A 26,513-nucleotide genomic window follows, 5' to 3' on the forward strand; every position below is an offset into this window, starting at 1 on the left:
GCCATTGACTATTTTACACCTGGGGTTACTATACATAACTTTAACCCATTGTATAAGGGAGTTTCCAAAATTTAAATATTCCAGGCATTGTATATAAATTCCAGTCTTACTTCCTCAAAGGCCTTTTCAAAATCAGCTATGAATACCAGGCCTGGTTTCCCAGATATTTCAGTGTTCTATTGTTTCCAGTACTTGTTATATTTTCTCCAATGTATTGTAAAAAACCTGTCGTCTGACTAGGATAAATAATATCCGACAATACCTTTTAAAATTCTATACGCTATACATTTTGCATCACAACACTGAAAAGGGTCCTACAATTGTTTTAACTTGTATCCTGTTTCAGTAAAAATGAAACCTTCTTGCAGAGTGTCCGATAATCGACCATTTACAGAGTGGTTACAACACGCTAAGAACGGTCCTCTGAGTACATCAAAAAAGTTTTGGTATACCTCCACTGGTATGCCATCCAGCCTTGGGGTTTTCCCAGGCGTAAAGGCTTTAATTGCATTAAGAAGTTCCCCCTCTGTAATTTGGCCTTCAAATGAGTCTCTGAACATATTATTAATAATAATAGAAAAGAAAATCCTTACAATTAACTTCAGTTAGAGACTGAAATGAAAACATATCCTTAAAGTACTTTGGTGAATCATGGGTAACGCCATCATTTGTAACAAGTTTCTGTAAATAATTTGGCAGCATTTCTATGTTGAATTTTTTTATTTTTATAATTTGGTGCATTTTTCCCCATATTCCATCCAGTTGGCTTTATTTTTATAAGTCAGAAGTTTACATGCACCTTAGCCAAATACATTTAAACTCAGTTTCACAATTCCTGACATTTAATCCTAGTAAGAATTCCCTGTTTTAGGTCAGTTAGGCTCACCACTTTATTTAAAAAAAATAATGTCAGAATAGAGAATTATTTATTTCAGATTTAATTTATTTCATCATATTTCCAGTGGGTCAAAAGTTTAAATACATGAAATTAGTATTTGGTAGCATTGCCTTTAAAATGTTTAACTTGGGTCACACGTTTCCGGTAGCATTCCACAAGCTTCCCACATTAAGGTGGGTGAATTTTGGCCATTCCTCCTGACAGAGCTGGTGTAACTGAGTCAGGTTTGTAGGCCTCCTTGCTCACACAAGCTTTTTCAGTTCTGCCCACAAATTCTCTGTAGGATTGAGGTCAGGGCTTTGTGATGGCCACTCCAATACCTTGACTTTGTTGTTCTTGAGCCATTTTGCCACAACTTTGGAAGTATACATGGGGTCATTGTCCATGTGGGGTCATTGTCCATGTGGAAGACCCATTTGCAACCAAGCTTCAATATATCCACATCATTTTACCACCTCATGATGCCATCTATTTTGTGAAGTGCACCAGTCCCTTCTGCAGCAAAGCACCCCCACAAAATGATGCTGCCACCCCCGTGCTTCACGGTTGGGATGGTGTTCTTCAGCTTGCAAGCATCCCACTTTTTCATACAAAAATAAAAAAAATGGTCATTATGACCACAGTTCCATTTTTGTTTCATTAGACCAAAGGACATCTCTTTATCCCCATGTGCAGTTGCAAACCATAGTCTGGCTTCTAATGGCGATTTTATAGCAATGGCTACTTCCTTGCTGAGAGACCTTTCAGGTTATGTCGATATAGGACTCGTTGTACTGTGGATATAGATACTTTTGGACCTGTTTCCTCCAGCATCTTCACAAGTTCCTTTGCTGTTGTTCTGGGATTGATTGGCACTTTTCGCACCAAAGTACGTTCATCTCTAGGAGACAGAATGCGTCTCCTTCCTGAGCGGTGTGACGGCTGCGTGGTCCCATGGTGTTTATACTTGTGTACTATTGGTTGTACAGATGAATGTGGTACAGTCAGGCATTTGGAAATTGCTCCCAAGGATGAACCAGACTTGTGGAGGTCTACAATTTATTTTCTGAAGTCTTGGCTGATTTCTTTTGATTTTCCCATGTCAAACAAAGAGGCACTGAGTTTGAAGGTAGGTCTTGAAATAAATCCACAGGTACACCTCCAATTGATTAAAATTATGTCAATTAGCCTATCAAAAGCTTCTAAAGCCATGACATAATTTTCTGGAATTTTCCAAGCTGTTTGAAGGCACAGTCAACTTAGTGTATGTAAACATCTGACTCACTGGAATATTGATACATTGAATTATAAAATGAAATAATCTGTCTAAACAATTGTTGGAAAAATTACTTGTGTCATGCACACAGTAGATGTCCTACCTGACTTACCAAAACTATAGTTTGTTAACAAGAAATTTGTGGAGTGGTTGAAAAACTGAGTTAATGACTCCAACCTAAGTGCATATCAACTTCCGACTTCAACTGTATATGCGGTGTGTGTGTGTGTGTGTGTGTGTGTGTGTGTGTGTGTACCTCCTCTTTGTGTCCGGCAGGGTCCTCTACATACACCAGCACCTCTCCCATCCCAGCACTGATGGTCTCCACTGTAAACACCGCCTTCTTCATCACAACGTTACCTACTGGCTCTATACCTGGAGAGAACGAGAGCAAGAGCAAAAGAGGTGAGAGGCTGAGGAAAACATTTAGGTGTGTGTGTGTGTGAGAGAGACAGGAAAACATTTGTTAGTGTGTACCTGGTCCGTATGCGCGGGCCTTCTTGGGGTTCAGTTTGGGGCGGAGGGGTGCGCCAGGCTTCAGTTTGGACTTGGGGAACTGGGACAGGTATGTCATCACGGAATGTTCATCTACATTAGGGTCAACGATCTCCTCTGGGGTTATCACCTAGGAAACCAGATGGCACACTGTTTAGACACACACAGCAGAGGGTAGCGTGATTTAATGTAGACCTTAACCACTACCTCAGACGATCGCAAGCTGCACAAAGCACCCACACGCACTCACAGAGCCACAGAGACAGAGAAAGAGTGTTGTTCTGAGAACTGGCCCACTGTGGGAGGAAACACCAACCACAGAGATAACTGACAGCACGCTACCAAGGTCTCCAGATCTGCCAACCTCGCACGAAAGCCCTGCCCACATGACAACTCAGCACTGCACACAAATACTAGGCTAACGCCATGAAGCTAACTGTACGCCGTGTCACCTACAGACAGCATCACAGCTCTGTAATAATTATGATGGTAGCATGATTCCAGAGACCAATGTGATGGTTAGCGTAGCTCGTGTACCTGAGGGATACCCAGCCAGTCATCAGCCTGTTGCATGGCCTCACGGGCATTGTCCACTGGTTTAGTCTGGTCCCACTGGTCCCAATCAGGACACAGGCCTATAACAAAACGTTATTTAAAACTTAGAAACACACAACTATAAAAAATAAATATATTTAAAAAAAGACAATGCTTACTGGGTCTTTGAAACAAGGCCCTTGAGACTACCCATCTATCTACACCCCCCCACTCTCCCCCTACCCGCCGACCTTTAACCCCTGACTTACCCGGAGCACAGCTGTCGACCAGTGCCCCCAGTGCTCTGCCACTCTGCCAGTCTCTGCTGAAGTTGTGGATGGGGATCTCTGGTAGCTTGTTCTGGATCCATCCCAGAAGTCTCTGTTTCGGGGTCTTCTGCTGGCCGTCACCCCCCTCCTCCTCCTCGTCCCACATGGGCATGGAGATGGAATAGTGGAGGATCAGAGTCCACACCATGCCAAGGATCAGCTTCAGGTTACCATCCACTATGGCCTTGGAGTCTGGAGGAGAGACAGTAATATATGAATATGCAGATCTAGGATAAGGGAGGGGGGGGGTAGAGCTGGAGGGGGGGGGGGGTAGAGCTGTAGAGGGTGGGGTTGGATTAGGATTGGAGAAGAGCTGTAGAGAGTGGGGTTGGATTAGGATTGGAGAAGAGCTGTAGAGAGTGGGGTTGGATTAGAGTATAGAGCTGTAGAGGGTGGGGTTCAATGAGGATTTTTTATTTCGCCTTTATTTAACCAGGTAGGCCGGTTGAGAACAAATTCTCATTTACAACTGTGACCTGGCCAAGATAAAGCAAAGCATTAGGATTGGAGTATAGCTGTAGCGAGGGTGGGGTTGGATTAGGATTGGAGTAGTAAAGTTGGATTAGGATTGTTGGAGAAGAGCTGTAGAGGGTGGGGGTCGAATTGGTGACTGGGAGATCAGCGCAAGAGTGATGTAACCACAGACCAGTCCACACACGTCTTCACGCACACACAGGATTGGGGTAATTGCTCATCGGGTCCTAAGGGTGGTGTGATAAAAACAAGCCCCCAGGACAGGGAGAAGGCACAGCCTGAGTTCTAACTCGATAAAGATGTGTTGGCGCTCCTCACACGCTGGTGCTTGCTGGAGGAATGCTGAGGCAACACAATCCAGGAGACAAGAATCCTCCTTTTGTTGTGTCGGTGCGTGTCTGACACAGAAAGCCAGAAAACATGAGTGGAATCCTCCTGGAATCCTTTTACAGTTCATAGGCTTACAATGTTGTTTTGAATATTGCGCAAACAGTCGAAGATCATATTTGGTTGTGAATGTTGCAAAATAACAATTTTGAATTCAGGAATTGTTAGCTAGAATGCTAACGCTCATTGACATGGACTGGAAGCAAAGCTAGCCAAAGAGCCATTTTACTGGTTGAAGTTTAATTAAGAAGATTTAAGTACAATGCAGTTGATTTGCTAGTATGACACCAACATTAGATTAAGCAGGACAGTCGTAAAAGCCTTACAACCAAAAAGGGTGAAATGCACAAATAACAAGTACATGAAAGCCATTTCTGCTGGAGGAATATGATCAATTCTGAATAGCCCTCCCAGTCACTGTCCGTTAGCTAGCCCCACCCCCCCAGTCACTGTCCGTTAGCTAGCCCCACCCCCCCAGTCACTGTCCGTTAGCTAGCCCCACCCCCCCAGTCACTGTCCGTTAGCTAGCCCCCCCCCCCAGTCACTGTCCGTTAGCTAGCCCCCCCCCCAGTCACTGTCCGTTAGCTAGCCCCCCCCCCCAGTCACTGTCCGTTAGCAAGCCCCCCCCCCCAGTCACTGTCCGTTAGCTAGCCCCCCCCAGTCACTGTCCGTTAGCTAGCCCCCCCCAGTCACTGTCCGTTAGCTAGCCCCCCCCCAGTCACTGTCCGTTAGCTAGCCCCCCCCCCCAGTCACTGTCCGTTAGCTAGCCCCCCCCCCCAGTCACTGTCCGTTAGCTAGCCCCCCCCCCCAGTCACTGTCCGTTAGCTAGCCCCCCCCCCCAGTCACTGTCCGTTAGCTAGCCCCCCCCCCCAGTCACTGTCCGTTAGCTAGCCCCCCCCCCAGTCACTGTTTGTTAGCTAGCCCCCCCCCAGTCACTCTCCGTTTGCTAGCCCCCCCCCCAGTCACTGGCCGTTAGCTAGCCCCCCCCCAGTCACTGTCCGTTAGCTAGTTCACCTCCCTATTGACTGTGTTCAGTAACAGTGCGTGGATAAAAATCACTGGGGAAGCAAAGCCAGAAAAAAAGCCATAGTACAACATGTTGTTTGCTCTATCACCTGTTAGTTCATATGCCTTGACACCGTGATATACAGGCCTAAAGGCTGAGACGATAACAAGACACCGTGATATACAGGCCTAAAGGCTGAGACGATAACAAGACACCGTGATATACAGGCCTAAAGGCTGAGACAATAAGACAGTGATATACAGGCCTAAAGGCTGAGACAATAAGGCAGTGGCAGAATAAATTCAACCACACCTGTGGTTCATCACAAAACCAAAGAGCAACCTTGTCTAGTTAAGTCCATAAAGCATATTGCATGTAACAGATAGATGTCCTACAGCATGGTCAAAGGAAAGGTTTCACACATTCAGACTAACTCTTGATTTACTACACCGGAGAGTTAAGGAAACAGGAGCTGCCTCCACTATTCCAACATCATCAAATCTCCTCTGCTTAGTCTAATATAGTGACAACTAAATGATATCAAAAACTATTATTTAGTCCAATCAAAGCAAGGTAAATATCATGTGGCTATTCATGGTTCTAATTTCGGTGTGCGTGCAGGTAGAATAAACATGTTGACTCACTCTACTTGTAGAGAAATGCCATCCTCCTCTCTCTTCATGCTTTAGTTGTTGTCGTCCTAGGCTACCCGACTAAAATACTTGCTCGCTAAGCTTCATTTCATGGGCAACGATTAGACAGCTAGTTAACATTAGCCTTCTACATATTTAACTTTCATCCTCTCAGGCCAGAGGCACAATGTATGAATGAAAGGTTGTATCAGAATCACCGTTATAGTCATTGGCCAGTATGGAGAATTAAGTCAAACCACAAGTCCAAATACCTCTCAATACAACAGTTCAATGACAGTTGTGTTTTGATGCGATAGGTGTGAAGCCAAATCGCAACTGGCTTCATTTAACACTTTTGTTTTTTGATAGCGCCAGGACCATTCACAGTTGAGTGAATGCAGATCGGCTATTATTGTATAAAGGAGGTAAATAACAGTAGCAGGGCTACAGGTACAGAGTCAATGTGCGGGGGCACCGGTGTCGAGGTAATTAAGGTAATATGTACATGTAGGTAGAGCTATTATGCATAGATAATAACAGAGTAGCAGCAGCGTAGAGGGGGGGGGGGGGGGTGGGGCAACGCAGTCTGGGTAGCCATTTGACTAGATGTTCAGGAGTCTTACGGCTAGCTGTTTAGAAGCTTCTTGGATCTAGACTTGGCGCTCCGGTACCGCTTGCAGTAAAGTAACAGAGAGAACAGTCTATGACTAGGGTGGCTGGAGTCTGACAATTTAGGGCCTTCCGCCAACACACCTGGTAAAGAGGTCTTGGATGGCAGAAAGCTTGGACCTGGTGATGCATTGGGCCATACACACTGCACTACCTTCTGTAGTGCCTTGCGGTCGGAGGCCGAGCAGTTGCCATACCAGGCAGTGATGCAACCTGTCAGGATGCTCGCGATGGTGCAGCTGTAAAACCTTTTGAGGATCTGAGGACCCATGCCAAATATTTTCAGTCTCCTGAGGGGGAATGCATTCAGCCTCGAGCAAATTGAAGGAAAATTATGGAACAGATAAGAAATACATGTTTTTTTGTCAATTCGCCAGTTAGCATTCCCCATTCACTGTCTGTTAGCATTCCCCATTCACTGTCTGTTAGCATTCCCCATTCACTGTCTGTTAGCATTCCCCATTCACTGTCTGTTAGCTAGTTAGCCCAGAGTGGAAGAGAGGCCCAACTCAGTTGAAAAATCTATCCCCCCCCACCAGCAGGTGGCATTATTTTGTGTCGCCCACCAAGCAAGGAGTGTTAAATTTGGTTTAAAAATATATATATAGTGCTTATTTTCTACATGCTATTTTATCGAATAGAAGTTTCATAATGCTTAACTTGTTACGAGTGTACTGATATACAGCAATTACGACATCCCGGAAACTTGAGAAGAAAAAAAACACTATCGGAGTGGTCACGAGATTGCTATGCATATTCATGGCATAAGGCTACTAGTATCTCCATTTAATACAGGCGGTTGATGGCAACAACCCTCATCGAATTTTCAAAAAAGGATTACAATAATGACCTGTATCCACCAATCCGAAGGAAGGATAGGCGGGAGCTAGGAAGCCCGCCGTGCCGCTGTGTGGACAACCGTTCCCATTGTTAGGCTGGAGACCTGTGTATCTTCTTAGTATATCTATAATCTTTGGTTAGCCTCCCCATTCACTGTCGGTTAGCGAGTTATTCAAATTATCCCAAATGGTTGGACATCTATAGAAAACGTCATGGTATGCATTTTGTGCCATTGTTTGGCCTGCAAAAGTGTGGTTTTGGTGTTTTTGCTAATGTTCTAAAAAAAACTGTGATAAAACACAGCCGAGTCATGACTGGGGAGGAGGAAAGGGGTGGGTGGGGTCGCAGTGACCACAGCTCCCAGACAGAACACCCAGAGGAAATGAGACATTCCACACTGGCCTTATCACTGACACACACGTATAACTAACCATCTGGGGACACAATCTATTCCCATTTCAAATTCCTAATTTTCCCTAACCCCAAACCTAACCTGAAAACAAACTCCTAATTCTAACCTTAACCGTCTAGAAATCGCATTTGACCTTGTGGGGACTAACAAAATGTCCCCAGTTGGTCAAATGTTTGTTCCTGTAGTATTGTCGGTGTGAGCGTACATGAGTCACAACCCAAACCTGACTAACTCTGGGGTAACAGTTGGCTTAACTCCTATCCTCGAACACGCAGGCAGCACTACAACAGCTAGCTGCACTTCCTTTTGCACTTTCTGCTTCTTCCACTCCCTCCCTCCCTTGGAAAAGTTCCTTCTTGTTTTTTGCCTTAAAAGGAAAGACCCAAACTGCCTGCTATCCGCCCACCCATTCCTCTCCTCCCCCTCTCCTCTCCACCCATTCCTACCAGGGCTCACATTACAGACAGACGATGGAGGAGGAAAGTGGGAAGAATGGGGACGTTTTACAGCTCAAAGAGCCTGGCTCTGATTGGCTGAGAGAGAGTGGTCTGTGCTACATGGCTTCAACCAATAAGATCCTAGCATTGGTCATGAAGTTGGAGTGTTCATTTTGGGTCCCGGTTCATCTCCCCACTAAAGCTAGCAGGGTGCTACCAGAATTAGCAGCACTGATTGTGCACCACTCTAAGGGAACGACGACCCCGGCACAAAAACAAAGTCATGTGGGCTTCTGGCCTAGCGCATTGGGTTAGAGCTGTGTCATACAACCAATGGAAGACAAAGAATGAAAGGACATGTTTCTCAACAATGCATCATGCTGTATAGTAACAATGGGCTTGTTGGCACAGATTCCTCATGAGCTCCACTAGGCCCCAACTACATCTACACCCACCACACAGCTCCAGCAGACACAGGGCTGTTCAACATTGGTCCTGGACGGCCAAAATAGTTCTGCTTTTCATCCTCTCCTTCCAATCAGGGCCTAATGCAGACCTGGGAGACCAGGGGAGTGCAATTAACTATCAGAGCCCTATAGGTTCGAGGAGTTCGCCATGTAACTTTGGTCAACTCTGATTTCACGAAATGTGGCTCACCTTTTAGCCAGGTACATTTCTATGGCAACGAATCCTTCAGAACTAACCTGCTCCGGGGCAGCCTAACTCAGGGATAACGCCATTTATCCTGCATTCAGAACTAACCTGCTCCAGGGCAGCCTAACTCAGGGATAACGCCATTTATCCTGCATTCAGAACTAACCTGCTCCAGGGCAGCCTAACTCAGGGATAACGCCATTTATCCTGCATTCAGAACTAACCTGCTCCAGGGCAGGCTAACTCAGGGATAACGCCATTTATCCTGCATTCAGAACTAACCTGCTCCAGGGCAGCCTAACTCAGGGATAACGCCATTTATCCTGCATTCAGAACTAACCTGCTCCGGGGCAGGCCAACTCAGGGATAACTCCATTTATCCTGAATGAAGTGCTGCGTGTTGAGGACCAATGAAATCACCACACTGTGTGGGTGGACCATTGAAAATGTCATTTGTCATTGATGTGTACGCCGAGGAACTTGAAGCTTTCCACCTGGATAGTTTGTAGTCAGCCTTCCAGGACCGGAATTTAACAGCTCTGAGCTAGGTTAGATTAAACCTAGGTTCAAACTGAAGACTGGTTGTGTGACCAGCAGCCATCGAGGGTCCAAGGCAGCCATGCCCTGATCATCGAGGGTCCAAGGCAGCCATGCCCTGATCAGAGGGTCCAAGGCAGCCATGCCCTGGTCATCGAGGGTCCAAGGCAGCCATGCCCTGATCAGAGGGTCCAAGGCAGCCATGCCCTGGTCATCGAGGGTCCAAGGCAGCCATGCCCTGGTCATCGAGGGTCCAAGGCAGCCATGCCCTGGTCATCGAGGGTCCAAGGCAGCCATGCCCTGGTCATCGAGGGTCCAAGGCAGCTACGCATGACCTTCAAGGCTGATCTGCAGACATTTAAACTGGTGATGGAGAGAACATTTAAACTAAACGGAAAGCAGAGATTAAGATTAAGTCCGTTAAGAACAAACTCTTATTTACAATGACAGCCTACACCGAACAAACCCGGACGACGCTGAGCCAATTGTGCACGGCCCTATGGGACTCCCAATCACAGCCGGTTGTGATACAGTCTGGATTCGCACCAGGGTGTCTGTAGTGACGCCTCCTGCACTGAGATGCAGAGCCTTAGACCACTGTGCCACTCGGGAGCCCGAACACCGTAATTTACCAAAATGTCAGACGGCTTACAAAAAAAGTCAAGTGTTTCTCAACTGATTACTCATGCCAACAGTACCGTGGCCATGCCCACAGACAGGAAGTTATGATAAATGAGCAGAAAACAGGAAGAGCTCCATTTAATCCATTACAGAATGCTAGTGATTTGGGGGGGCGGGGGGGTATTTCATTTCAGGCATGTTTGACAATATAGTTTTGCGACATTGTCAACACGATATGTTTGCGTTAGTTGGCCGTATCTACACCAAAAGTCCAGTCTCATATATTTATTTTAAGTAGGGAGCCAAATGTCAACACTTATTTCCAAAACGTGTTGTTTCCTCCTCATGGCTCTTGTCCCTATGCAGCTGACAAATGGTGAGCAATAGGCTTGGAACATCTAATCCCAATAAAACCACAGTATCAAATCGCTATACATAAAACTGAGAATAGCAATACATATCGGCACCTAAATTCTGTACTCGTATTGTGAGGTCCCTAGTAATTCCCAGCCCTACTCCTCTCTCCTGTCCCCCCCTCTCTGCCAGAACATCCAGTTGTGCTCCACTGTCCATAACAACAAGGCTTCTTCCTTCCAGGGAGTTGTTCACCTGATCCAAGTTGGAGAACACACGAGAGAGAGAGAGAGAGGGGTCTCCACAGAACATGCAAACAGAGTCGATGGAGCGCAGCGTGGTTGTCACAAAAGGGGCAGCTCCTTGTAGTGCGCTCTGCCATTCGCCGTACTCCCGTGCCAAGTGAATGCTAACGTGCCGTATCATCCCTTCTGTCGCCATGGGGGAAGTGTTGTGTAGGCGAGGAGGTTTGCTTGGTTCCCTGATCTAATCTATATGCTATACATCCGACTAGCCCATTTTGCAATAATAAGAAAATAGAATCTCAGCGACTGTTTAAACAACCCCCCCCCCCCCCCCCCCCCCCCCTCCTGATTATAGGCTGCTGGTAAAAACAGGCTTTTTCTCAAGTGACCAAAACACGATGACCTATCTTTAGCTGATTTGAGAGAATACATTGAAGCAGCAAACTGGGATAACATTGTAGGTTAAAGTAGAAAGATAATCAGATTTAAATAAAATAAAATGCCCTGGTGAGTATTTCACATGGCGATGTAGAAAGCGAATGAAAATCAAAAATCACTTAAACTTCGTGATTGCCAAGCTAAACCAAGACCGCATTAAATAAGCAACCTATTTTGCATTGACCCCCCCCCCATGTATTTAGTTTAGAAGTGATACCGTTACTCTAGGCTTAACAGATCGTCATGGAAAGGAAAACCTGGCTAAAACGAATTATTTTATTTTTAGCTGATATGGGAATACTTTGAAGCAGCATAATCAAGTCAGTATAATGTTGTAGGTTACACTGGTAAGTAGAACAATATTTGCCAGGGCATTTTCTTTTATTTAAAAAAAATATATATATCTGATTTCACATTGAGATGTGGGAAGCTAGCTAAAAAAGGCCAAAGCCAACTAGCCAGGTTGCCACCTAACTAATACTAGCACGGGAAGGAGAATCTTGTTTTCACAAAAAGAAAATACTTTGTTATCGCCCCCTTGTGAATGGAAGTGGGCCTAGCGAGGATATCATGGTAGCCAAAGATGTCCGCTACTCCAAAAATCCCACGTAGAGAAAAGGAGTGGAGCTTGTAGCACCCTTAGCTTCCTTCAGAATCCAGGATGTCAACAGGTGTAAACTAAGACTCATCTGTGCCTCTTAGGTGTCCAAGTACATTTGTGAGGAGAGAATTGGAAATTACATTTTAAGAATCATGTGTTTGACAGATCAGACGGTCCTGTGCTGTTTAAATATGCACTGTTCATCACTGCGTCTCCTCACACACGCACTGCTAGGCCAAGTGAAATAGAACTGGGAGGGTGGAAAACACACCCTGACACCCCCGCACACACCCACATTCCTCTGGCTCAGACAGAAGAGACATCAACTGACACACTGCTTTATGGAACATGCTGCACAAAAACAACTATCACACGCGCCAACAGGTTAAGTGGTTTAGGTGGTGTGTCATACAACCAGCTAACCAATTGCCGCTGTGCCACCGGAGCGTCTAACTGATAGACATTCTGACAGAACACTTGATTGAATGGTTCCTGTGATTGTGGAGAGTGGAGAGTGGCTAGTCAGAAATACCATATTCATTAAGTTTGCCTTTATTTATGGAGTTGGTTAAATACACTACATGACCAAAAGTATGTGGACACCTGCTAGTCAATCATCTCATTACAAAATCATGGGCATTAATATGGAGTTGGTCCCCTCGTTACTGCTTTAACAGCCTCCACTCTTCTGGGAAGGCTTTCCACTAGAGGTTGGAACATTGCTGCAGACACTTGGTTGCATTCAGCCACAAGAGCATTAGTGGGGTCGGGCACCGATGTTGGGCGTTTAGGCCTGGCTCGCAGTTGGCATTCCAATTCATCCCAAAGGTGTTTTATGGGGTTGAGGTCAGGGCTCTGTGCAGGCCAGTCAAGTTAATCCACACGGTTCTCGACAAAACATTTCTATATGAACCTCGCTTTGTGCATTGTCATGCGGAAACAGGAAAGGGCCTTCCCCAAACTCTTGCCACAATGTTGGAAGCACAGAATCATCTAGAATATCATGGTTTGCTGTTGTTTTACGATTTCCCTTCACTGGAACTAAGGGGCCTGAACCATGAAAAACAGCCCCAGACCATTATTCCTCCTCCAAACTGTATAGTTGGCACAATGCATTGGGGCAGGTAGCGTTCGCCAAACTCAGATTTGTCCGTCTGACTATCAGATGGTGAAGCGTGATTCATCACTCCAGAGAGCCCAATGGCGAAGAGTTTTACACCTCTCCAGCCAACGCTTGGCATTGCGCATGGTGATCTTAGGCTTGTGTGTGGCTGCTTGGCCATGGAAAACCATTTAATGAAGCTCCAGAAGAACAGTTTGTGCTGACGTTGCTCCAGAGGCAGTTTGAAACTTAGTAGTGAGTGTTGCAACCGATGACAGACGATTTTTGAGCGCTATGCGCTTCAGCACTTGGCGGTCCCATTCTGTGAGCTTGTGTGGCCTACCACTTCGCGGCTGAGCCGTTGTTGCTCCTAGACATTTCCACTTCACAATAACAGCACTTACAGTTGACCGGGGCAGCTCTAGCAGGGCAGACATTTCACCAACTGACTTGTTAGAAAGGTGACATCCAATGACGGTACCACGTTGAACGTCACTGAGCTCTTCAGTAAGGCCATTCTACTGCCAATGTTTGTCTATGGAGATTGCAGGGCTGTGTGCTGGGAATTGCATACACCTGTCAGCAACTATGTGTCTGAAATAGCCAAATCCACTAATTTGAAGGGGTGTCCACAGTTTTGTATATATAGTGCATGTTACCAGGCCAACTCATTGATCCTGCTGCTTTTTATATAAATACCCCCAGCTACGATGTCAGGGAGAGATGGGACAGAGGAATGAGAGGGACAGAGAGAGTAGAGAGAAATAGAGTATAAAGAGATGGTAGAGGGAGAAATTATATAGAGAAGTGTTGTCCAAAAGTGTGACTTTGAGAGCAAAAACCTGAAATTGAATCCTGGAAAAACAATGGAATTTGGGAAAGAACAGATTTTATAGGGCTCTACCTAATGATCATTTACATTATTTAGGCTATGGAAAATCAGAAAGAAATTTTATAAATCTGTCTTATATATTAACAAGAATGAGAGCACACTGCTGTACTCCCTGTTCAACCGCACATCAACGCCATCATTAAGTCTGCTGGAGACACCATGGTTGTAGGCCTGATAACCAATGACGATGAGCCAGCCTATAGGGAGGAGGTAAGTGAACTGGCATTGTGGTGTCAGGACAACAACCTCTCCCTCAACCTTAACAAAATGGTTGACTCCAGGAAGCGGAGGGAAAATGCCCGATCCACATAAACGGGACTGCAGTAGAGAGTCACGAATCACTCTACTTCCTAGGGCGGCTGAACAAATTCAGCATACTGCTCCAGGTCCAAATACTACCGCTGCATCATCGAGAGCATCCTGAACGGTTGCACCACGGCCTGGTATGGGAATTGCTCCATCCACAACTGCAAGGCCCTTCATCGGGTAGTGAAGACAGCCGAGAACGTCACTGGGGCCGTGCTCCCACCCATCCAGGACACTCTAAACGGAGCCTGAGGAAGGTCTGCAGCATCGTAAAGGGCCCCACACACCCAAGCTGTTCACTCCCTTACCGTCTAATACCAACATGCTCAGAGACCGTTTCTATCTACAAGCCATCAGATTGCTGAACCGTTGAACTGAACTGACTGACCACCACACACACATCACAACTGCTGCGACCAGACTTATTACAATGATTCTTATCTTTTATTATGGCTTATTGTTGTTGCATTGTCCAGATGGAACCGGCAAGTAAGCATTTGGTTGGACAACGGTCTGCCGATGTAAACCATGTGCATAGAAATAATAAAACTTTAGAGAATGAGAAAGGGAGAGTTGGTTAGATTGAAGGGTGTGGTCCTCACGTGAAAGGAGGAAGTGAAACAAGGAGGGATGTCACCACTCCTCTCATCTCTAGAATGGATCATGTGACTCAACAGGAGCCGTTAGAATAATGAGTCAAAGCCGTTGCGTTATGCCAAGAACAGCCCTTAGCTGTGGTAAATTGGACATATACCATAAACCCCCCCCGAGGTGCCTTATTGCTATTATAAACTGGCTACCAACCTAATTAGAGCAGTACAAGTAAATGTTTTGCCAATATGGTCAGATATACCACGGCTGTCAGCCAATCAGGACTCAAAACGCCAAGTTTATAAAAAATAAATACATCCTTTTTTTGTGTGGAATTTTCATTGTTGGAAATAAGAAAAAAAACGGAAAACACTAGGAAATCAGCTCCAAGTGATTTTAATTTAAGCAAATCTGCAAACCCACAGAAAATAAAGAGATGATCCTATACAAATTCAAGCCAGGTTTGAAATGATTATGTTTTAGGCAAACATATCTGTTTGGGCTTCTTGTAGTCAATTTGCAGTCTACAAATGATTTGTAATCATGTTCCGGCCCCCGACCACCTGCAGCATCTAGCCTACCGTAGCATCTAACCTACCGTCTACCGTAGCATCTAGCCAACCGTCTACCGTCTAGGAACAACATTAGCTCAACCACAGGCACTGCAAACTGATCAAGGGACAGATACAAACTTCCACATCTTTACATGACTGCCATCTCCTACACTGGGCGCTTTAATCAGTCCATCTCCCATCCAGGGACTGAGCAGGACCGACCATGCTTAGCTTCAGAGGCAAACCATCAGTGGGATGCCAGGTGGTTTGCTGCTGGAATCAATTGGGGAAAACTAGCAACAGCAACAAAAAACAGCAACAGCCAGGGGAACATGACCAGAGGCCAGGGGAACATGACCAGAGGCCAGGGGAACATGACCAAAGGTAGAAGATTGCAACATCATTGCAAATGTTTCACAAAAACATATTTTTTGCATTAATTTACAATATGATAATTTTTTTTTGCTTTCATTACCTTGGGTTTATATTACACTTTCAATATCATTCATTTCATTTGCAATATTAAATGTTCTTGACTTCAGTAGTTCTGCGTGATATTAAATGGCACAAAACTAACTCCATAATCTTACAGGAGGCACATATAGGTATAAAAGGAGGTATAAGAGAACCATTGCATCATGGTTCTCAAAAAATGGTTTGTGCTACAAATGTAAAATGCATATCAAACATCATTCTTCCCAATTAAGTGTCTATAAGAATTGCCAGAACATTCTGATACCAGAAATATTTTCGGATCACACTAGTATGGAATTGCCAAGCTTGATGTTAATACCTTGGCCAATAGATTAGCATAGTTATAGTAACTTTTTGACCCGTCTAATGAACACCAGCTTGATGTAACGTAGACCACAGTAGGTCTATCTATAGTAGGCTAACTATGGAGCGTTATTATAGTCTATAGTAGCTTAACGGTTCCACCCACCTACATGGTAGGGTAGGCTACACTTGAATTAAGACACCCACTTATCAACACCAGCATGATATAATGGTAGAACTTTCTGACCCACCTATGGACACCAGCTTGATGTTCTCCTTGTCTAGGAACTCGAGTGCCACCGAGACGTTCTCGAGCTGCATCTGTCGGAAAGTGGGCCGCTGGTTGTATTTCCTGAACATCTTCTTCTGGCTCAACACCTCCAGGAGTCCGATCAGCCGCAGCCCGTCGCCCAGGTCCGTCTGGAGATTGGCGATTCGTTTGTTGACGCATTTCAGATGCTCGTTACACCAGCGGGTGAACGTGTTCTGTTGGATCTTCTTCCACGGCGCGTCCTCGGCAAGGTCCTTCTCTGTAGCAGGCATGTCTGCTTCTTTGTCCGGGGAAAGGGCGTTGAATGCAGGCTGGGCCGACTGGTGTTGGCGGAGGTGGGAACCACTCATTTTTATGCCGTCGGGTCTCTCCGTTCACTGGCTGGGGTTTAGAGGTGGAGTCTGTTGGACGACCGCTCCCTCTCTCTCTCTCGCTGCTGTGCTTAGGTTTGTGGCTGTGGGATAAAAGAAAGAGAGGAATGAGAACTAGTGAAAAGAATGGATCGCCTGGAGTTGTGTATTTCTAGAGTTTTATAAGAACAGAAAACTCCATGAGAGTTAAGTTTGTCCCGCTGGTAACGCCTCTGTAAACTATACAGAGGATTGGGGTAGAGAAACTCCAATTCCCTTCATTCGCACATTACTGTAATTATAAGATTAGGCCTGTACTCATGTTACCAGAAGTATAGCCTATCACAAAACAAGATCATTTAACCAGTTTCCTAAATATTCTGAAAATAAATGCACATTTCCCACTTCATGCAGACAGATCAAGTTAACATGGGATGGGCGTGCATGGTATGTATGCCTGACTAGACACTCCCAAACCAAGAGCTTGTAATGAACTAGAACAAGCGAATAAGAGCTATCTATCCTACACAGCAGGATCAATGAGTCTTTAGTAAACCAGAAATCACTGTTGATCTTCTGGTTTAATAAGCGAAACATGATATATGTGTATGTGTGTGTATATGTATATATGTATGTATATATAATGTATGCGTGTATGTGTATATATATATATATATATATATATATATATATATATATATATATATATATATATATATATATATATATATATATACACATATATCATGTTTAGCTTATTAAACCAGAAGATCAACAGTGATTTCTGGTTTACTGAAGACTCATTGATCCTGCTTTCTAGGATACATTATGTGGATATTTTGAAGCAACATCTCAAGACATCAGTCAGGAAGTTAAAGCTTGGTTGCAAATGGGTCTTCCAAATTAACAATGACCCCAAGCATACTTCCAAAGTTGTGTCAAAATGGCTTAAGGCCAACAAAGTCAAGGTATTGGAGTGGCCATCACAAAGCCCTGACCTCAATCCTATAGAAAATTTGTGGGCAGAACTAAAAAAAGTGTGTGCGAGCAATGAGGCCTACAAACCTGACTCAGTTACACCAGCTCTGTCAGGAGGAATGGGCCAAAATTCTCCCAACTTATTGTGGGAAGTTTGTGGGAAGCTACCCGAAATGTTTGACCCAAGTTAAACAATTGAAAGGCAATGCTACCAAATACTAATTGAGTGTATGTACACTTCTGACTCAATGGGAATGTGATGAAAGAAATAAAAGCTGAAATAAATCATTCTCTCTACTATTATTCTGACATTTCACATTCTTAAAATAAAGTGGTGATCCTAACTGGCCTAAGACAGGGAATTTTTACTAGGATTAATTGGGAATTTCTACTAGGATTAATTGTCAGGAATTGTGAAAAACTGAGTTTAAATGTATTTGGGCAAGGTGTATGTAAACTTCCGACTTCAACTGTATGTAAATGTGTTTGTTTTTGGTTGTTCAGTCAATTAGACCAGAGTTTTCCAAACCCGATCTAGCTAATGAACACGCTATCTCAGAATCTAACTAATGAACACGCCATCTCAGAATCTAGCTAATGAACACTCCATCTCAGAATCTAACTAATGAACACGCCATCTCAGAATCAGGCTAATGAACACGCCATCTCAGAATCAGGCTAATGAACACGCCATCTCAGAATCTAGCTAATGAACACGCCATCTCAGAATCTAGCTAATGAACACGCACTCTCAGAATCTAGCTAATGAATGTGCCAGCTCAGAATCTAGCTACTGAACACGCCATCTCAGAATCAGGCTAATGAACGTGCCATCTCAGAATCTAGCTAATGAATGTGCCATCTCAGAATCTAGCTACTGAACGCGCCATCTCAGAATCAGGCTAATGAACGTGCCATCTCAGAATCCAGCTAATGAACGTGCCATCTCAGAATCAGGCTAATGAACGTGCCATCTCAGAATCTAGCTAATGAACATGCCAACTCAGAATCTAGCTAATGAACGTGCCATCTCAGAATCAGGCTAATGAACGTGCCATCTCAGAATCTAGCTAATGAACGTGCCATCTCAGAATCAGGCTAATGAACGTGCCATCTCAGAATCTAGCTAATGAACACGCCATCTCAGAATCTAGCTAATGAACACGCACTCTCAGAATCTAGCTAATGAATGTGCCAGCTCAGAATCTAGCTAATGAACACTCCATCTCAGAATCAGGCTAATGAACGTGCCATCTCAGAATCTAGCTAATGAACGCGCCATCTCAGAATCTAGCTAATGAACGCGCAATCTCAGAATCAGGCTAATGAACGTGCCATCTCAGAATCCAGCTAATGAACGTGCCATCTCAGAATCAGGCTAATGAACGTGCCATCTCAGAATCTAGCTAATGAACACGCCAACTCAGAATCTAGCTAATGAACGTGCCATCTCAGAATCAGGCTAATGAACGTGCCATCTCAGAATCTAGCTAATGAACGTGCCATCTCAGAATCAGGCTAATGAACGTGCCATCTCAGAATCAGGCTAATGAACACGCCATCTCAGAATCAGGCTAATGAACACTCCATCTCAGAATCTAGCTAATGAACGTGCCATCTCAGAATCAGGCTAATGAACACGCCATCTCAGAATCTAGCTAATGAACACGCCATCTCAGAATCTAGCTACTGAACACTCCATCTCAGAATCTAGCTAATGAATGTGCCATCTCAGAATCTAGCTAATGAATGTGCCATCTCAGAATCAGGCTAATGAACACTCCATCTCAGAATCTAACTAATGAACACGCCATCTCAGGATCTAGCTAATGAACGTGCCATCTCAGAATCAGGCTAATGAACACGCCATCTCAGAATCTAGCTAATGAACACGCCATCTCAGAATCTAGCTAATGAACACGCACTCTCAGAATCTAGCTAATGAATGTGCCAGATCAGAATCTAGCTACTGAACACGCCATCTCAGAATCAGGCTAATGAACGTGCCATCTCGGAATCTAGCTAATGAATGTGCCATCTCAGAATCTAGCTAATGAACACTCCATCTCAGAATCAGGCTAATGAACGTGCCATCTCAGAATCTAGCTAATGAACGCGCCATCTCAGAATCTAGCTAATGAACACGCAATCTCAGAATCAGGCTAATGAACGTGCCATCTCAGAATCCAGCTAATGAACGTGCCATCTCAGAATCAGGCTAATGAACGTGCCATCTCAGAATCTAGCTAATGAACACGCCAACTCAGAATCTAGCTAATGAACGTGCCATCTCAGAATCAGGCTAATGAACGTGCCATCTCAGAATCTAGCTAATGAACGTGCCATCTCAGAATCAGGCTAATGAACGTGCCATCTCAGAATCAGGCTAATGAACACGCCATCTCAGAATCAGGCTAATGAACACTCCATCTCAGAATCTAGCTAATGAACGTGCCATCTCAGAATCAGGCTAATGAACACGCCATCTCAGAATCTAGCTAATGAACACGCCATCTCAGAATCTAGCTACTGAACACTCCATCTCAGAATCTAGCTAATGAATGTGCCATCTCAGAATCTAGCTAATGAATGTGCCATCTCAGAATCAGGCTAATGAACACTCCATCTCAGAATCTAACTAATGAACACGCCATCTCAGGATCTAGCTAATGAACGTGCCATCTCAGAATCAGGCTAATGAACACGCCATCTCAGAATCTAGCTAATGAACACGCCATCTCAGAATCTAGCTAATGAATGTGCCAGCTCAGAATCTAGCTACTGAACACGCCAACTCAGAATCAGGCTAATGAACGTGCCATCTCGGAATCTAGCTAATGAATGTGCCATCTCAGAATCTAGCTAATGAACGCGCCATCTCAGAATCAGGCTAATGAACGTGCCATCTCAGAATCCAGCTAATGAACGTGCCATCTCAGAATCAGGCTAATGAACGTGCCATCTCAGAATCTAGATAATGAACACGCCAACTCAGAATCTAGCTAATGAACGTGCCATCTCAGAATCAGGCTAATGAACGTGCCATCTCAGAATCTAGCTAATGAACGTGCCATCTCAGAATCAGGCTAATGAACGTGCCATCTCAGAATCTAGCTAATGAACACGCCATCTCAGAATCTAGCTAATGAACACGCACTCTCAGAATCTAGCTAATGAATGTGCCAGCTCAGAATCTAGCTACTGAACACTCCATCTCAGAATCAGGCTAATGAACGTGCCATCTCAGAATCTAGCTAATGAACGCGCCATCTCAGAATCTAGCTAATGAACGCGCCATCTCAGAATCAGGCTAATGAACGTGCCATCTCAGAATCCAGCTAATGAACGTGCCATCTCAGAATCAGGCTAATGAACGTGCCATCTCAGAATCTAGCTAATGAACACGCCAACTCAGAATCTAGCTAATGAACGTGCCATCTCAGAATCAGGCTAATGAACGTGCCATCTCAGAATCTAGCTAATGAACGTGCCATCTCAGAATCAGGCTAATGAACGTGCCATCTCAGAATCTAGCTAATGAACACGCCATCTCAGAATCTAGATAATGAACGTGCCATCTCAGAATCTAGCTAATGAACGTGCCATCTCAGAATCAGGCTAATGAACGTGCCATCTCAGAATCTAGCTAATGAACACGCCATCTCAGAATCTAGATAATGAACGTGCCATCTCAGAATCTAGCTAATGAACGCGCCATCTCAGGATCTAGCTAATGAACGTGCCATCTCAGAATCTAGCTAATGAACACGCCATCTCAGATTCGGGCTAATGAACACGCCATCTCAGAATCAAGCTAATGAACACTCCATCTCAGAATCTAGCTAATGAACGTGCCATCTCAGAATCAGGCTAATGAACACGCCATCTCAGAATCTAGCTAATGAACGTGCCATCTCAGAATCAGGCTAATGAACACTCCATCTCAGAATCTAGCTAATGAACGTGCCATCTCAGAATCAGGCTAATGAACACGCCATCTCAGAATCTAGCTAATGAACACGCCATCTCAGAATCTAGCTAATGAACACGCACTCTCAGAATCTAGCTAATGAATGTGCCAGCTCAGAATCTAGCTACTGAACACTCCATCTCAGAATCTAGCTAATGAACGTGCCATCTCAGAATCTAGCTAATGAACACGCCATCTCAGAATCAGGCTAATGAACGTGCCATCTCAGAATCCAGCTAATGAACGTGCCATCTCAGAATCAGGCTAATGAACGTGCCATCTCAGAATCTAGCTAATGAACACGCCATCTCAGAATCTAGCTAATGAACGTGCCATCTCAGAATCAGGCTAATGAATGTGCCATCTCAGAATCTAGCTAATGAACGTGCCATCTCAGAATCAGGCTAATGAACGTGCCATCTCAGAATCTAGCTAATGAACACGCCATCTCAGAATCTAGATAATGAACGTGCCATCTCAGAATCTAGATAATGAACGTGCCATCTCAGAATCTAGATAATGAACACTCCATCTCAGAATCTAGCTAATGAACGCGCCATCTCAGGATCTAGCTAATGAACGTGCCATCTCAGAATCTAGCTAATGAACACGCCATCTCAGAATCGGGCTAATGAACAAGCCATCTCAGAATCAAGCTAATGAACACTCCATCTCAGAATCTAGCTAATGAACGTGCCATCTCAGAATCAGGCTAATGAACACGCCATCTCAGAATCTAGCTAATGAACGTGCCATCTCAGAATCAGGCTAATGAACACTCCATCTCAGAATCTAGCTAATGAACGTGCCATCTCAGAATCAGGCTAATGAACACGCCATCTCAGAATCTAGCTAATGAACACGCCATCTCAGAATCTAGCTAATGAACACGCACTCTCAGAATCTAGCTAATGAACACGCCATCTCAGAATCAGGCTAATGAACGCGCCATCTCAGAATCAGGCTAATGAACGTGCCATCTCAGAATCCAGCTAATGAACGTGCCATCTCAGAATCAGGCTAATGAACGTGCCATCTCAGAATCTAGCTAATGAACACGCCATCTCAGAATCTAGCTAATGAACGTGCCATCTCAGAATCAGGCTAATGAACGTGCCATCTCAGAATCTAGCTAATGAACGTGCCATCTCAGAATCAGGCTAATGAACGTGCCATCTCAGAATCTAGCTAATGAACACGCCATCTCAGAATCTAGATAATGAACGTGCCATCTCAGAATCTAGATAATGAACGTGCCATCTCAGAATCTAGATAATGAACACTCCATCTCAGAATCTAGCTAACGAACGCGCCATCTCAGGATCTAGCTAATGAACGTGCCATCTCAGAATCTAGCTAATGAACACGCCATCTCAGAATCGGGCTAATGAACACGCCATCTCAGAATCAGGCTAATGAACACTCCATCTCAGAATCTAGCTAATGAACGTGCCATCTCAGAATGAGGCTAATGAACATGCCATCTCAGAATCTAGCTAATGAACGTGCCATCTCAGAATCAGGCTAATGAATGTGCCATCTCAGAATCTAACTAATGAACAGGCCATCTCAGAATAGGGCTAATGAACACGCCATCTCAGAATCGGGCTAATGAACACTCCATCTCAGAATCGGGCTAATAAACACGCCATCTCAGAATCTAGCTAATGAAGGTGCCATCTCAGAATCTAGCTAATTAACACGCCATCTCAGAATCTAGATAATGAACGTGCCATCTCAGAATCGGGCTAATGAATGAGCCATCTCAGAATCGGGCTAATGAACGTGCCATCTCAGGATCTAGATAATGAACACGCCATCTCAGAATCTAGCTAATGAACGTGCCATCTCAGAATCCAGCTAATGAACGTGCCATCTCAGAATCTAGCTAATGAACACGCCATCTCAGAATCTAGCTAATGAACGTGCCATCTCAGAATCTAGATATTGAACGTGCCATCTCAGAATCAGGCTAATGAACGTGCCATCTCAGAATCTAGCTAATGAACACGCCATCTCAGAATCTAGCTAATGAACGTGCCATCTCAGAATCGGGCTAATGAACGTGCCATCTCAGAATCTAGCTAATGAACACGCTCTCTCAGAATCTAGCTAATGAACACGCCATCTCAGAATCTAGCTAATGAACGTGCCATCTCAGAATCTAGCTAATGAACACGCCATCTCAGAATCTAGCTAATGAACACGCCATCTCAGAATCAGGCTAATGAACACGCCATCTCAGAATCAGGCTAATGAACACGCCATCTCAGAATCAGGCTAATGAACGTGCCATCTCAGAATCTAGCTAATGAACACGCCATCTCAGAATCAGGCTAATGAACACGCCATCTCAGAATCTAGCTAATGAACACGCAATCTCAGAATCTAGCTAATGAATGTGCCATCTCAGAATCTAACTAATGAACACGCCATCTCAGAATCAGGCTAATGAACGTGCCATCTCAGAATCTAGCTAATGAACACGCCATCTCAGAATCTAGCTAATGAACGTGCCATCTCAGAATCTAGCTAATGAACACGCCATCTCAGAATCTAGCTAATGAACGTGCCATCTCAGAATCAGGCTAATGAACGTGCCATCTCAGAATCTAGCTAATGAACACGCCATCTCAGAATCGGGCTAATGAACGTGCCATCTCAGAATCAGGCTAATGAACGTGCCATCTCAGAATCTAGCTAATGAACACACCATCTCAGAATCTAGCTAATGAAAGTGCCATCTCAGAATCGGGCTAATGAACACTCCATCTCAGAATCTAGCTAATGAACACGCCATCTCAAAATCTAGCTAATGAACACGCCATCTCAGAATCAGGCTAATGAACGTGCCATCTCAGAATCTAACTAATGAACGCGCCATCTCAGAATCTAGCTAATGAACGCACACGCACAAGCGAACACACATGCCCTACGTACACATCACCCAAGTCTCCTCTGTCACACAGACCTCACATTCAGACAACACATTCAGATAACACATTCAGATAACACATTCAGATAACACATTCAGATAACGCATTCAGACAACACATTCAGACAACACATTCAGACAACACATTCAGACAACACATTCAGACAAAACATTCAGACAACACATTCAGACAACGCATTCAGACAACACATTCAGACAACACATTCAGACAACACATTCAGACAACACATTCAGATAACACATTCAGACAACACATTCAGACAACACATTCAGACAACACATTCAGACAACAAATTCAGATAACACATTCAGACAACACATTCAGACAACGCATTCAGACAACGCATTCAGACAACGCATTCAGAATAACACATTCAGACACATTCAGACAACACATTCAGACAACACATTCAGATAACACATTCAGACACATTCAGACAACACATTCAGATAACACATTCAGATAACACATTCAGACAACACATTCAGACAACACATTCAGACAACACATTCAGACAACACATTCAGAATAACACATTCAGACGCATTCAGACAACACATTCAGATAACACATTCAGATAACACATTCAGACAACACATTCAGACAACGCATTCAGACATCGCATTCAGACAACACATTCAGATAACACATTCAGAAAACACATTCAGACAACACATTCAGACACATTCAGATAACGCATTCAGACAACACATTCAGACAACACATTCAGATAACACATTCAGACAACACATGCAGACACATTTAGACAACACATTCAGACATTGCATTCAGACAACACATTCAGACAACGCATTCAGACATCGCATTCAGACAACACATTCAGATAACACATTCAGACAACACATTCAGACAACACCTTCAGACAACACATTCAGACACATTCAGATAACGCATTCAGACATCGCATTCAGACAACACATTCAGACAACACATTCAGACAACACATTCAGACAACACATTCAGATAACACATTCAGACAGCACATTCAGACACATTCAGATAACGCATTCAGCCATCGCATTCAGACAACACATTCAGACAACACATTCAGATAACACATTCAGACAACACATTCAGACACATTTAGACAACACATTCAGACATTGCATTCAGACAACACATTCAGACATCGCATTCAGACAACACATTCAGACACATTCAGACAACACATTCAGACAACGCATTCAGACACATTCAGATAAACAGTAAATGTAGTGTGCAGAACAGATAGGATTGTCTGTCAAGTAGGGTAATGGGATAATGTCAAGTAGGGGAATGGGATAATGTCAAGTAGGGGAATGGGATAATGTCAAGAAGGGGAATTGGATAATGTCAAGTAGGGGAATGGGATAATGTCAAGTAGGGGAATGGGATAATGTCAAGTAGGGGTATGGGATAATGTCAAGAAGGGGAATGGGATAATGTCAAGTAGGGGTATGGGATAATGTCAAGTAGGGGAATGGGATAATGTCAAGTAGGGAAATGGGATAATGTCAAGTAGGGGAATGGGATAATGTGGACCTTTCACCTCCCTGAATACAAGCCAGGTGTATTCACTCAGTGATGTCATCAGTTGCATGACAGACAATGATCAGACACTCAGAATTACCTTCCCTGTTATTCACCTGAGCACAAACATGGGTAGAGGAACAACAGAAATGAGAGAGAGAGAGAGAGAGAGAGAGAGAGAGAGAGAGAGAGAGAGAGAGAGAGAGAGAGAGAGAGAGAGAGAGAGAGAGAGATCAGTGGATGGGGAGAGAGAGAGAGAGAGATCAGTGGATGGGGAGAGAGGGGTATTAAGGGATAGGAAATGGGATTGATAGAGAGGTATGGAGGGATTGATAGAGAGGTATGGAGCGATTGATAGAGAGGTATGGAGGGATTGATAGAGAGGCATGGAGGGATTGATAGAGAGGTATGGAGGGA

General features: G+C 44.3%; 1 protein-coding gene across 4 annotated transcripts in view; it reads right to left on the bottom strand.

The window, feature by feature from the left end:
- The window catches only part of LOC139369016 (filamin A, alpha (actin binding protein 280)), a 74,257-nt gene that overhangs the window by 43,311 nt on the left and 4,433 nt on the right, over positions 1 to 26,513 (bottom strand). For all 4 annotated transcript variants that reach the window (XM_071108589.1, XM_071108591.1, XM_071108588.1 and 1 more), the window contains exons 2-6: positions 16,292 to 16,765; positions 3,452 to 3,703; positions 3,186 to 3,283; positions 2,631 to 2,778; positions 2,410 to 2,528 (exon numbers count right to left, since the gene is read on the bottom strand). In XM_071108589.1, the coding sequence (XP_070964690.1) occupies positions 2,410 to 2,528; positions 2,631 to 2,778; positions 3,186 to 3,283; positions 3,452 to 3,703; positions 16,292 to 16,661 (987 nt within the window). In that variant the 5' untranslated portion in view covers positions 16,662 to 16,765. The remainder of the gene's footprint in view (positions 1 to 2,409; positions 2,529 to 2,630; positions 2,779 to 3,185; positions 3,284 to 3,451; positions 3,704 to 16,291; positions 16,766 to 26,513) is intronic.

Source organism: Oncorhynchus clarkii, chromosome 16, assembly GCF_045791955.1.
Source record: "Oncorhynchus clarkii lewisi isolate Uvic-CL-2024 chromosome 16, UVic_Ocla_1.0, whole genome shotgun sequence".
Classification (NCBI taxonomy): domain Eukaryota; kingdom Metazoa; phylum Chordata; class Actinopteri; order Salmoniformes; family Salmonidae; genus Oncorhynchus; species Oncorhynchus clarkii.